The following is a 13916-nucleotide window of genomic DNA, read 5'->3' on the forward strand; positions in this document are numbered from 1 at the left end:
GACAGAGAATGACAAATATTACGTGATATGACTTACTTGTGGAATCTAAAAAGATGATACAATGAAGTTATTTAGAAAACAGAAACAGACTCACAGACTTAGAAAACAAACTTATGGTCACCAAAGAGGAAAGGTGGGAAGGACACATAAAGTAAGATTTGGGTAACATATATACAGTCCTATATATAAAATAATCAACAAAGACCTCCTGTATAGCACAGGGAGCTCTACTCAATAGTCAGTAATAACCTGTATGAGACAAGAATCTAATAAAGAATAGATATGTTTGTGTATAACTGAATCACTTTGCTATACACCTCAAACTACATAACATTGTAAATCAATCATACTCCAATTAAATTAAATTTTAATTAAATTACAAGAACATTTTCACTTGTTTATTTTCAGATAATTTCACCATATATATCTTTGTCTATCTATCACTGTAGTGTTAATGTTTCTGTATTATTTTGTTATATGTAGATTATCTTTAAGCAACATATCATTAGATTTTTGTTTCTTAATTCTGTACCTTTTAATTAGGATATTTAAAATATTTTATTTACTACCACTTTGATTTTTACATTCATTATTTTACAGTCATAAATTAATGGGTTTACTTATTTCTGATGTCTTAATTGATAGTTTTGTTGTAAACTTCCTTTCTCTACTCTTATTTTTGCCATGAAAATAGGCATAAAAACCAGTTTATTGAGTTATTAGGCAGCACTTTTCTGTATATTATAAAAAACATTATTAGGCAAACCTGAAGGTAGACATTCTTTTCATAAATGAAAAAACTGAGGGTTACTAAGAACATTAACTTCCCTTAGGTCACTTAGCCAGTGAGTGATAAAGAGCCAGGACTGAAATCTGAAATGTCTATACTACAAAATACAAATTCATGGCCACTGTGTTTCTCTCTGTTTCTCTCCCATTCAATGTTTTATCATCTGTAGTGAATTAAAAAATATAGATCGTGAGCTTCTCATTATAAAATGGTCTACTGAGCATATGATACAGTCTTTCTTTCATGAATCAAATGTTGGGAAATATCAAAGAAGAATTTTTAAGTGAATTCATCTATTGTCAAACCAAAAGCATGATAACTTAGAGGGGCAGATTAAGAAGTTATTGAAAAAAAAAAAGAAGTTATTGAGAAACAGGAAGCCGATTTGATTATATTAAGGTGGAAACAGTAACTAGAAAATATTCAGGGTCCAGCAGGAACGAACCAAAACAAAAAGGTAGGAGGGACAACCAGGAAGTTTCCCAAGTGTATGAGTAGAAGTCATGGGCAGGGGAAAATCAAAGGGCACCAAGCGGAACTTTGGTTGGAGTAATGTGTGAGCAAACACATGTGGCATTAGACAGAAAGTGGCAACAGGGTGACATGTTTCCTTATAGGAGCAGAGCTTGAAATGAAGAGAAAGCTCATTGCCTCCCTGTGGCAGACGATGTTGGGAAGAATAGGTAATAGTGGAGGCCAGAAGAAGAATTGCTAATGCACCCTATCTGGCAGCACACACCCACATAAATCAAATCTCTTTCATAAGAGTATGGAGTACAGGCCGTAGAAGCTACTTCTACAATAATTGTCCTGAAAACGGGGTTTCCCAAGCAGAGGTGCATGACTATGTGGTTGGGAACCTCAATTGCAAAGTTTATAAATTAAAACAGCAAAATAATAATAATAATAATGTGTACATAACATAGTGACAAAATCCCTGGAGCTTATGTGAAAAAAAAAAATTAAACTGCAAGCCAAAAGAGAAAATTCAAAGAAATAGAACGAATTGTAAAGCTAACTCCCAAATTAATATATTTATTTTAAAAAAAAGAAAGAAAGAAAAACACCAGTTGAAATCTCAAGGGAATTTTTCAAACTGTGAATCTGATTATGAAGTAAAATTATAAGAATGAGAAAACCATAAACTAGAACGTATAAAAGTAACAGTCTGTCACTACCAGGTATTAAAGCATATATTACATCTGTATACATTCATTAAAACAATATAACCCTGCTGTTAAAAACAGATCAAGGTATAGAAGAAGAAACCTCAAAATAAAAATCAGTAAATACAGAAATTTAAAACAAGTTTATAAGCCCTTGTCTCCAATTCCAAAATCTCTAAAAGTCTCTGAAAATTGAACAATTTCCCCCAAAACTAATTTGGAGGTAAAATTGGAAGTTAACAGACACGAGGCTATTTGTAGCCTTTTATAACCCCATGTAGAAGGGGTACTTAAAAGTTTCATTATAGAAATAGTAATGTGTTTGACTAAGGGTGCAGCAGAGATGTTATATAATATGCAGTATATTCCATATGTATCTTTTCCGAAAGGTTGAAATCATAACAGAAATTAAAATCTTGATAAGTGAGAATAAAATTTTCACTAATTTGTTCTGTCTCATAAAGGCTCATAACCTTTGAGTGTTTCTATATATAAAATCCTTTAATGGCAACTGACTTTATTACTTAATGAAGGGTTCCAAACTCTACCATATTTTTAAAATTAATTTATTTATTTTAATTGGAGGCTAATTACTATACAATATTGTAGTAGTAGGCTTCTTATGGAAGAAAGAAGGCTACTAATGGTTTCTGGTCTATTTTAAATGGATAAACATCAGTAATTTCTACATATAAACAGAATGCATAAGCCTGATGGAAAGGAAGAGACAAGGGAAGAGAAAGAATATGGTTGGTTCAGAGAGATGCTCAAAAAGAAGGGTTAAGATGGGATCCAGAGCACAAAGGCACTGGCCAGAGATGGAGAAGGGTCTCCTTCCCAAGCTGCATGCATGCTTAGTCCTTCAGTTGTGTCTGACTCTTTGTGACCCCACGGAATGTAGCCCACCAGGCTCCGGTGTGCATGGGATTCTCCAGGCATGAAAACTAAACTGAGGTGCCACGCCCTCTCCTCTAGGGGATATTCCCAACCCAAGGATAGAACCTGCATCTCTATGTCTCTTGCATTGGCAGGCAGGTTCTTTACCATTAGCGCTACCTAGGAAGCTCTCTTCCCAAGCTGGAGGGAAGAAAAGAAGAACAACTCCATGTGTGGGGTTAGGGAATTAGAGATCACCCACAGCAGGAACAGGCACATGCCCTCGGCCCTTTATCAGCTGAGAGTTAGGAGTAGGTAAACTCAGGAAAGTAATGAAGTGACTGAACTTGTCATGGTGGGAATGGAAAGAGTATATATGAAGTGGAGAGAGAAGAGGATGTGTATTTAGTATCCCAGGACTATAAGGGAATAAAATAGCCCTAAGAGAGTCTCACACACTGGAATTCACCTGGTCCCCTGGTCCCCTATTAGCAAAGCCATTTATAGCTAGGAGCATCCTCAGTACTGTGTCTTCCACTGGCCATGGCAGGACTAGTAGCTTGCCCATCTCTAGATAAAGAATCACTTTGGCTCTGACCGCTGCTGCCTCTCTCATGGGCAATGAACTAATCCTGGTTCCCAAGAGTTCTTACTTGATACTCTTTTCCAGGGCTAAGCTGGCATAAGATTGCCAACAAGTTGATGAAGAGGGAGACATAAGTTATACAAACTGGACAGGCACTTTTCTCAGGACTAAAAGTGAAAAATGAGAGTAAAATTATAAGGAAGAGTGGCAAATACTCTAAGATGACCAAAAGACTCAAAACGGCATCAACTGGATGCAAGGATATTTTTTAGCCTTTACTCAGAAGTGACCTTGAGGTGAGCTGCTTTGAGTCTGAACATGACTTCAGACCTTGCATTGACTGAAAAAAGCCTGCTGTGTGCAGATCCAGTTAGAGTCCTCTGCAGAACACCCCCACTGCTGGAATACTTTTTAACATATACACCCTTGTTTTTCAGGTAGTTGACAGCCTGGCTCAAATTGCAGAGTACATTTTGGACCAAGTACAGCCCTGCTCAATGAGGAGGTAAGTGAGCCAGAGAAACACCTAAATAGAAGGATCTTACTGGCACAAGTTGTAAATTTCTTATTAAAACTGGCAACTGAACCCAGGATGGGGAAGATTATTGCTCAAAGTTGCAAAACTGTCCTACAAGTAGTAACTGTCTTACAAGTTTGAACTCTCACTCACTTGCCCATTTGGAATTTTCCTCTACTGTTTTTTTTTGTTTTTTTGTTTTTTTTTGGTACCAGGGGTCTGAACCATACACAGAAACATTTTCTGAGATGGAGGATGGATGGAGTGAAGTTTATTAGGAGACCAAAGAGGGAACTCTTTCTTCCTACCTCTTTGCAGATTCCCTATGTCATGTGTTTTGAAAGTGATTTCATTGGCTATATATTTTGTCCATGGAACAAAAAGCCCACCAAAGAAATTACATATGTTTAAAGCAGATAAATGGAATGCTCTGGTGAGGATGGTAGTTTGGGGTGGGGTGGGGAGACACACAAACTCAATTCTGTTGGTGCCTAAAGCACTGGAACAGCATGTTTGGGCTCCAATTAGCCCAAAAAAGACTCTGGAAAAATTTCACTAGAGTTCAGGATGCTGTGGATTCCCAAAGTTTATTGAGGCCTCCAGATGGAATCAGAGTGTAAGCATAGTAGCCTTTGGAAAAGTGTAATAAGGGTGGGAAGATTTTTCTTTAAGTTAAATTTGCTGCTGTTCTGAAAAAGGAAAAGAATACATTGTACTTTGCATGAGTAAATCTTAATCCTTGATGCATCAGTTCCAGGGCTTCTGCAGATGCTTCAGACAGGGAAATGAGAGGGAAAACTGGAAGGGCCATTGCTGCTCCCATGATCCCCCACCTCTGTCAGCTTCTCATCTTTCAGCCTGGATTGCTCTTAGTTCTCAATCTGGCTTTTCCTTGGTCTTCTCTTCCTGGCATTTTCCCTGGCCTAGAGGCCCCCATCTTTGTTCCAAAAGGTTAAATCTCTCATACCATATGTCCGGGGAGTAGCAGGTCATCCTGGGAAAGGAGAAGCTTCAGACATGGTCAATGGGCCAAACTCCCAAGGTCACCTCACATTCCTGCCTGGGCTCCCAAGTTCCCTCAGGAGAAAGCAAAGTATCCATAGACTGTAAAGTCTATGTCAGTATATGTCACAACCTTTCACAACCTTCAGAAATGAGGTATCACTTATGTTACAAGGTTGGGTAGGATTAAATGAAATCAAGACTTTGTTACAGTCTTTGACATAAATTATGCATTAAATAAATAATAATTATTATCATATGAGTAAAGATGTAAGTAAGTGTGAGTGGGAAGGAAGAAGTGTGAAATGAGGTCAGGGAAGATAGGGAGAGAAGGGAGTGAAGTTTTTTCCAATGAGTTTCAATATTAAAATGCAAGTGGTCAGTTAATATACCCCAGCAGGAGAGAGAGAATGTCTGGAAGAAAAAAAGAAGCCTTGGAATTAAGGCTGGGAGGAAATGTGAACCAGAAAGTATGTACCCTATTTGATAAAAAGTGCATTTAGTTGAATTTGCAAAGAGTCAGGTACCACTTAGAGAATAAACAACAAAAATGATGAAATTTAGTGAAAACAGATTTTAGAGCAATGGTAAAATAATTAGGAAAAATGTACAAAACTGCTGACACTCAAGAGATCACAAATATTCATTTACCATAAATTTGATTCTTATGCATATATATAGGGATATTTAGCTTTCATAAAGTACTTATTGGATTATATTTAACTATATTTGACCTCATTTTTACCCCATTTTGCATGTAAGAAAAGTTATGTCTTGAATAGATTTCACATCCAGTAATCAGCAAGGACAATCTCATGAGTCCACTACTCATTTTACTATCACAGCACCTGCTGTAAAATCTTAGGACATACTGCAAATTCATTTTTGTTGTTATTCAGTTACTCAGTAGTGTCCATCTCTTTGCGACCCCATGGACTTCAGCACATCAGGCTCTCCTGTCCTTCATCATCTCCTAGAGCTTGCTCAAACTCATGTCCATTGAGTTGGTGATGCCATCAAACCATCTCATCCTTTGTTGTCCCCTTCTCCTGCCTTCAATCTTTCCCAGCATCAGGGTCTTTTCTAATGAGTTGGCTCCTTGCATCAGGTGGCCAAAGTACTGGAGCTTCAGCTTCAGCATCAGTCCTTCCATTGAAAATTCAGGGTTAATTTCCTTTAGGATTGACTGGTTTGATCTCCTTGTGGTCCAAAGGACTCTCAAGAGTCTTTTCCAACACCACAGTTCAAAAGCATCAATTCTTCAGCACTCAGCCTTCTTTATGGTCCAACTTTCACATCCATACTACTGGAAAAACCACAGGTTGGACTATATGGACCTTTGTTGGCAAAGTGAAGTCTCTGCTTTTTAATACACTGTCTAGGTTTGTCTTAGCTTTTCTTCCAAGCATCTTTTAATTTCATGGCTACAGTCACCATCTGCAGTGATTCTGGAACCCAAGAATATAAAATCTGTCACTGTTTCCATTTTTTTCCCATCTATTTGCCATGAAGTTTTGGGACCGGATGTCATGATCTTCGTTTCTTGAATGTTGAGTTTTAAGCCAGCTTTTTCACTCTCCTCTTTCACCTTCCATCAAGAGGCTCTTTAGTTCCTCTTTACTTTCTGCCATAAGGACAAAAAGTAAACATCTGCATATCTGAGGTTATTGATATTTCTCCCAGCAATCTTGATTCCAGCTTGAGCTTCCTCCAGCCCAGCATTTCGCATGATGTACTCTGCATTTAAGTTAAATAAGCAGGGAGACAATATACAGCCTTGATGTACTCCTTTCCCAATTTGGAACCAGTCTGTTGTTTCATGTCCAGTTCTAACTGTTGCTTCTTGACCTGCATACAGGTTTCACAGGAGTCAGGTAAGGTGATCTGGTATTCCCATCTCTTTAAGAATTTTCCACAATTTGTTGTGATCCACACAGTTAAAGGCTTTAGTGTAGTCAATGAAGCAGAAGTAGATTTTTTTCTGGAACTCTCTTGCTTTTTCTATGACCCAATGGATGTTGGAAATTTCATCTCTGGTTCCTCTGCCTTTTCTAAGTCCAGCTCGAACTGGGAGTTCTCGGTTTACATACAGCTGAAGCCTAGTTTGGAGAATTTTCAGCATTACTTTGCTAGCATGTGGAATGAGTGTAATCATATGGTAATTTGAACATCTTTGACACTACCCTTCTTTGGAATTGAAATGAAAACTGGTCTTTCCACTCCTGTGACCACTGCTGAGTTTTCCAAATTTGCTGGCATATTGACTCCAGTACTTTAACAATATCATCTTTTAGAATATTAAATCGTTTAGCTGGAATTCCATCACCTCCACTAGCTTTATTCATAGTGATGCTTCTGAAGGCCCACTTGACTTAACACTCCAAGATGTCTGGCTCTAGGTGAGAGATCACACTATCATGGTGATCTGGGTTATTAAGATCTTTTTTGTATAGTTCTTCTGTGTATTCTTGCCACCTCTTATTATCTTCTGCTTGTTAGGCCCATACCATTTCTGTTCTTTATTGTACCCATTTTGCATGATATATTTCCTTGGTATCTCTAATTTTCTTGAAGAGATCTCTAGTCTTTCCCATTCTATTGTTTTCCTCAATTTCTTTGCATTGTTCACTTAAGGGCGCTTTCTTATCTCTCTCTGCTATTCTTTGGAACTCTGCATTCAAATGGGTATATCTTTCCTTTCCTCCTTTGCCTTTCACTTCTCCTCTTTCTCAGCTATTTGTAAGGCCTCCTCAGACAACCATTTTGCCTTTGTGCACTTCTTTTTCTTGGGGATGGTTTTGATCACCGCCTCCTGTACAGTGTTACAAACATCTGTTCGTAGTTTTTCACGTACTCTATCAGATCTAATTCCTTGAATCTATTTGTCACTTCCACTGTATAATCATAAAGGATTCAATTTAGGCCATACCCGAATGGCCTAGTGGTTTTCCCTACTTTCTTCAATTTAAGCCTGAATTTGGCAATAAGGAGCTCATAATCTGAGTCAGTCTGCTCCCAGTCTTGTTTTTGCTGACTGTATAGAGCTTCTCCATCTCCAGCTGCAAAGAATATAATCAATCTGATTTTGATATTGACCTTCTTGTGATGCCCATGTGTAGAGACGTCTCTTGAGTTCTTGGAAGAGGGTGTTTGCTATGACCAGTACATTGTCCTGGCAAAATTCTGTTAGCGTTTGCTCTGTTTCATTTTGTACTCCAAAGCCAAACTTGCCTGTTACTTCAGGTATCTCTTGACTTCCTACTATTGCATTCCACTCCCCTTTAATGCAAATTCATAAGATCAAGGAAACTGGTGATCATTCCTGTACCCTAAAAACCACATTGCTCTAAACCCCAAACTCCTTACATCCAAAAATACTTACTGTCTCTGTGTGAGGTACTGGAAAGAGAATGGGCTGTGAAATCAGAAACCCTGGGCTAGTTCTGGCTCTGAGACATCTAGTTATGGTACAAGTAAGGTCGCCTTTCTATCACATATTGTCCTGTCTGAAAATATGAAGTCAGATACCAGGTTTCGTTTACATGTCAGATGAGATATACTAGGAATTTAAACTCTTAATTGCTCAGAAGCAGCAACACAGAAAAGGAAGTTTCTTGCTTTGCTTCTGGGTGCCTTTCTACTTGTTGCAACTCCGAGAGTTCATAGAGTCCTGAATGATATCAGGTACTGAGGAAAGCCTGGGGAAGAACATGAGAGGACAGAGATTGTGAGGCTTTCCTAGTAGCTCAGATGGTAAAGAATCTGCCTGCATGCAGGAGACCCAGGTTCAATCCCTGGGTTGGGAAGATCGCCTGGAGATGGGAATGGCAACCCAGTCCAGTATTCTTGACTGTAGAATTCAATGGACAGAGGGGCCTAGTGGGCTACAGTCCATGGGTCACAAAGATTGGACATAACTGAGCCACTAACACACACATGATCTAACAGGTCAGGGGATGGTAGCAATGACAGTTAAGGGATTGTACAAGGAGGCACCATTCTTTTATTCAACAAATGTTTATTTAGAGCCATCTAGTTGAGTCGACTGCATTGTGACACTTTTGTGATCCTCTTCTCTACTCAAAACTTAGGGAATGATTCACTGTTATTGGCAATTTGGATTGCTTTCATGGGCAGGGGGGGTAGGTGATGAAGAGACAAATATCCTTGCCTGTGTGTAATATAAGTTATAACAGGGAAAAATGATCTTTAATGTACTAGATCCATTATCTATATGTTAGAAAGTGTTAAGTAGTATGGGGGAGCTATGTTCAGCTTAATAGGGAGTATTTAGAGGCAGTAGAAGGAAAGTTGCAGTATTTAATTGAGTAATAGGATTGTCAGGTATTTATACTCAGATTCACTTTCTGGCTTAAAGGTAAAAAGCAGATCTTTTAGATTAAAAAATCCTATTCGCAGAGAATGACTCAGATCATTATCCCACCAAATGAGTAAATATTTCTTTCCCTTTAGGGATGGAATATCTAAGAAACCATGAAAAACCTTAGCATTATTGATGAATTTGTGCTGCTGGGGTTGTCTACTGACCCAGATATCCAGACCATGCTCTTTGTTCTCTTCTTGGGGATTTACCTCCTGACCCTGATGGGGAACCTGATGATGATCCTGGTGATCAGGGCTGATCCTCACCTGCACACGCCCATGTACTTCTTCCTTGGTCATTTGTCTTTCCTAGACATATGCTACTCTTCAGTCACTGTGCCCAAGATGCTGCAGAATTTCCTGTCTCAGAGGAAAACCATTTCAGTGTGGGGATGCATTACCCAGAGTTTCTTTTTCATATTTTCTGGAGGCACTGAGGGCTGCCTGCTCTCTGCTATGGCCTATGACCGCTATGCTGCCATCTGTCACCCTCTGCTCTACACTGTGATCATGAATGGACCTCTGTGCTCCGCAATGGTCAGTGCAGCATGGCTGATGGGGTTTCTGAACTCACTAGTGAATAACCTTTGTGCCCAGAGCTTACGGTTCTGTGGTCCCAATATCATCTCCCACTTCAGTTGTGAACTGCCTTCACTGTTCCCTCTCTCCTGCAGTGATACCACGCCTAACACCATCCTGCTAGCTGGGTCCACTGCATTTCTAGGACTCGTGACACTTCCCCCAATCCTCTTCTCTTACTCAAACATTATTCTTGCCATTTTAAGTATCTCCTCCTCTAAAGGCCGAGGCAAAGCCTTTTCCACTTGCTCCTGCCACCTCACCGTGGTGCTCTTGTCCTATGGGACGGCTCTATTCAGGTACATCAGCCCCTCTTCAGGATCAGTCCTGGAGCGAGTTGTCTCCATACAGTATGGTGTGATCACATCCTTGATAAACCCCCTAATTTGCAGCTTTAAGAACCAGGAGGTGAAGGCAGCTCTGCAGAGGATACAGAGGCAGCAAATACGTGTCTCAGGGCAAGAAATGGCAAAGGGACCTTTCTTCTACAAGAGAAGCAATCTACAAGTAGAGAGAACTTTGTAAACAGAGCTCCTACGTAATTTGATTTTTGATTAAGTTAATTATATTTGTTTCTTACTTGAAGTGAAATGACTTTCAAAAGCTGAAAAAAATATACTCAGAGAAGTATTTGGCCAATCATGAATCTGAGGGGAAAGGCTCAGAGACATCAGTTCCTACTGCAGCCTTGGAATCTAATCCAGAAGGAGTAATTTTACTACAGTTGAGGAGGCAGAACAAGAACAAAGACCTTGACATGAACAAAGCTCCCTGAGCCCATTACTTGACCTGTGGAGTTACACATAGGAGCCCATTAGTAGAAAGGCAAAGAACAAGTCATCTAGACACATTTAGTGTTCCAGAATGAGACAGCTAATTACCTGACCTGGTGGTACCATAGGCATTAAATAGCATGTACCTGCAAATAGTCAAAGAATAAGCAAAGAATGAACATTTTAAATGTCTATGAGCAAATGAATGGATTAAAAAAAATGTGGTACAGTCATACAATGGAGTATAATTCAGTTTGAAAAAGAAGGAAAGCCTGCAATATGTGACAACATAGTTGAAACTTGAAGATATTGTGAGAAAACCCTGTCACAGAAGAGGAAAGTTTGACTGTACTTATATGAGGTATCTAAAAGGTCCACCTCACAGAAGCAGAAAGTAGAATGGTAGTTTCCAGGGTCTGGGGGAACAGGATTGGGAAACTGCTATCCAAAGGGCATAAAGTGTCAGTCACACAATATAAAAAAGACATTTGTTACAGTGCCATTGCATATACTTTACAGTACTGTACATGTAAAAACTTAAGAGCATTAAATCTATGTGGTGTGTTTTTTACCACAATAAAAATCAAATAAGAATGAGCATATCATTACACTAAATATGGTTATTGCATTTTGAAACCTCTTGCCTGAAACACACATCATTTTAAGATGTATCATCATATTTGATGTATGTACATATGGAAGCCAGACAGAGTCATTAGAAGTAGCATAATGTAAATTAAAACAGCAAGAGAGCATTGTTTTTCGTGGATGTAAATCAATGACGTTAGAACAGTCCCTCACACCATACACAAATATAAATTCAAAGTGGCTTAAAAACTTACATACAAATTATGATATCATGTGTGAATGTTAGCTGCTCAGTCATGTCCGATTCTTTGTGACCCAATGGACTATAGCCTGCCAGGCTCCTCTTCTGTGGAATTATCTAGGCAAGAACACTGAAGTGGGTAGCCATTCCTTTTTCCAGGGATCCTCCTGACCCAGGGATCAAACCCAGGTCTCTCTTCAGGAAGATTTTTACCATCTGAGCCCCCTGGGGCACCATAAAACTCACAAATGACAATTAGGCAAAATAGTCTTTTACATAAATCATAGCATAATTCCTTAGGTCAGTCTTCCAAGGAAAAGTAAATAAAAGCAAAAATATACAAATGGGACCTAGTTAAACTTATAAGCTTTTGCACAGCAAAGGAGGCCATCAACAAAACAAAAACACAATCTATGGAGTATGAAAAAATACATGCCAGTGACTGACAGCAAGGGTTTAACTTCTACATATACAAAAGGCTCATACAAGTTAATATTTTAAAAAATCCAATTAAAGAATTGGAAGAACCCTATATAGACATTTCTCCAAAGAAGACATACAGATGGCAAACAGGCACATGAAAAGATGCTCAACACTGCTAATTAGAGATGCAAATATAAACTACACTGAGTATCACCTCACACCAGTCAAAATGGCCATCATCAAATAAGTTCTGGAGAGGATGTAGGAAAAAGAGAATGCTTCTACACTCTGAATAGGAATGTAAACTGGTATGGTCATTAAGGAGAACATTATGAACGTTCCTTATAAAAGTGAAGTTACCATATGGTCCAGCAATCCCACTCCTGGGCATATCTCTGGAAAAGATGAAAAGGCTAATTCAAAAAGATACATGCACCCCAATGTTCATAGCAGCACTATTTACAACATCCAAGACACAGACGCACCCTAAGTGGCCATCAACAGATGAATGGATAAAGAAGATGTATTATATGTAAACAATGGAATATGATTCAGACATAAAAAAAAAAAAAACAATGACATAGTGCCATTTGCAGAAATGTGGGTGAACTTGGAGAGCATTACGCTACGTGAAATATGTCAGACTGAGAAAGACAAATACTATATGGTATCTCTGTGAAATGTAAAAACTATGACTAGGGAATATAACAAAAAAGCAGACTCACAGGTATAGAGAACATAATAGCTTTTACCAGTGAGGAGAGAAAAGGGAGAGGGCCAACCCAGAGGTAAGGGATTAAGTAAAGTGAAGTTAATGTTAGTTGCTCAGTTGTGTCTGACTCTTTGTGACCCTTGGACAGTAACCCACCAGGCTCCTCTGTCCATGGGGTTCTTCAGGCAAGAATACTGGTGTGGATAGCCATTCCTTCTCCAAGGGGATCAAGAGGTACACACACTGTTAGATAGACAGTAAGCTACAAGGATATACTGTATAACACAGGGAATATAGCAAATATTTTATAGCTTTAAATGGAGTATAATCTTTAACAAAAGTGAATCACTATATTATATGCCTGTAATTTATATATTATACTTTATATTTCAGTAAAAACATTTAATAAAGAATAAAATTAAAATTCAAAAAAGAAAAACTGCTTTGACAATTCATTATTAATATAATGTTGGACATCAGCATAGAGCCTATATCTTATCTAGTTATAGGTATCCATTTTTAGTTATAAAAGTATACTATCAAAATAAAGTTGATTTTCACCACTTATTGAGATAATGTATGTCTTCTTATTGGATGAACTGTAAATTTCCTAACATTAAATGATTGTTACATTCATGAGAAAACACATTCATGGATATATCTTTTCATGTTCCATTAAATTATCTGTATTGGGTAAGAGTTCACATGCATATTTTAATAAGGTGATTGCTATTTAGGTGTTAATATGAAGATTGTGTTATCCTAATCACTGTATGCTGAAATCTTCTAAAATGTTGACTTTCGTTTCCTTTGCCCAAGACTTTTAAAAACACATGTAAGTTTGCCATCATCATTGTGCCTTTGTCTGTATTTCATGCTATTTCCATGTTTTTTCTGCCTTCACTTTCAAACTGGATTTTGTACCCTTAAAGATCATGATGGCCTTCTCTTCATTCTGGGTTATACCTCTTGTCATTAAAAGTGTAGCTTTTTTCCCTTTAATATTTTACTTTGAATTCCACTTTCTGTGATGCTAATATACACACTTGTTTGGAGCTTCCAGGTTGGTAGGTACATGGCAACTCAGAGACAGCAAGGAAGTTTATACCACTTCCCATAGCCTTGCCAAAGCATCTTTTACCATAAACGTCTTCCAGTTGGCCACAAAGCTCTACCTACCTGTCAACACTGGGTAGAGGTGGGTGTCCTCTGCCATTATGCCTTAGCTAGTACTTTTGTCCACTTGCTCACAAGAAGCCTATTCTTATTTCTAAAATGAT

At 38.4% G+C, this 13916-nt stretch overlaps 1 protein-coding gene across 1 annotated transcript; it reads left to right on the forward strand.

Annotated features, from left to right (window-relative positions):
• The first annotated feature begins 9431 nt into the window (after window positions 1-9431).
• Window positions 9432-10424, forward strand: LOC139030943 (olfactory receptor 8S1-like). Its single transcript, XM_070454888.1, has one exon. It carries the CDS (start codon window positions 9432-9434, stop codon window positions 10422-10424), a length of 993 nt encoding a protein of 330 aa, XP_070310989.1.
• Window positions 10425-13916: the final 3492 nt, after the last annotated feature.

The sequence above is a fragment of the Odocoileus virginianus genome, chromosome 24 (genome assembly GCF_023699985.2).
Source record: "Odocoileus virginianus isolate 20LAN1187 ecotype Illinois chromosome 24, Ovbor_1.2, whole genome shotgun sequence".
Lineage (NCBI taxonomy): Eukaryota > Metazoa > Chordata > Mammalia > Artiodactyla > Cervidae > Odocoileus > Odocoileus virginianus.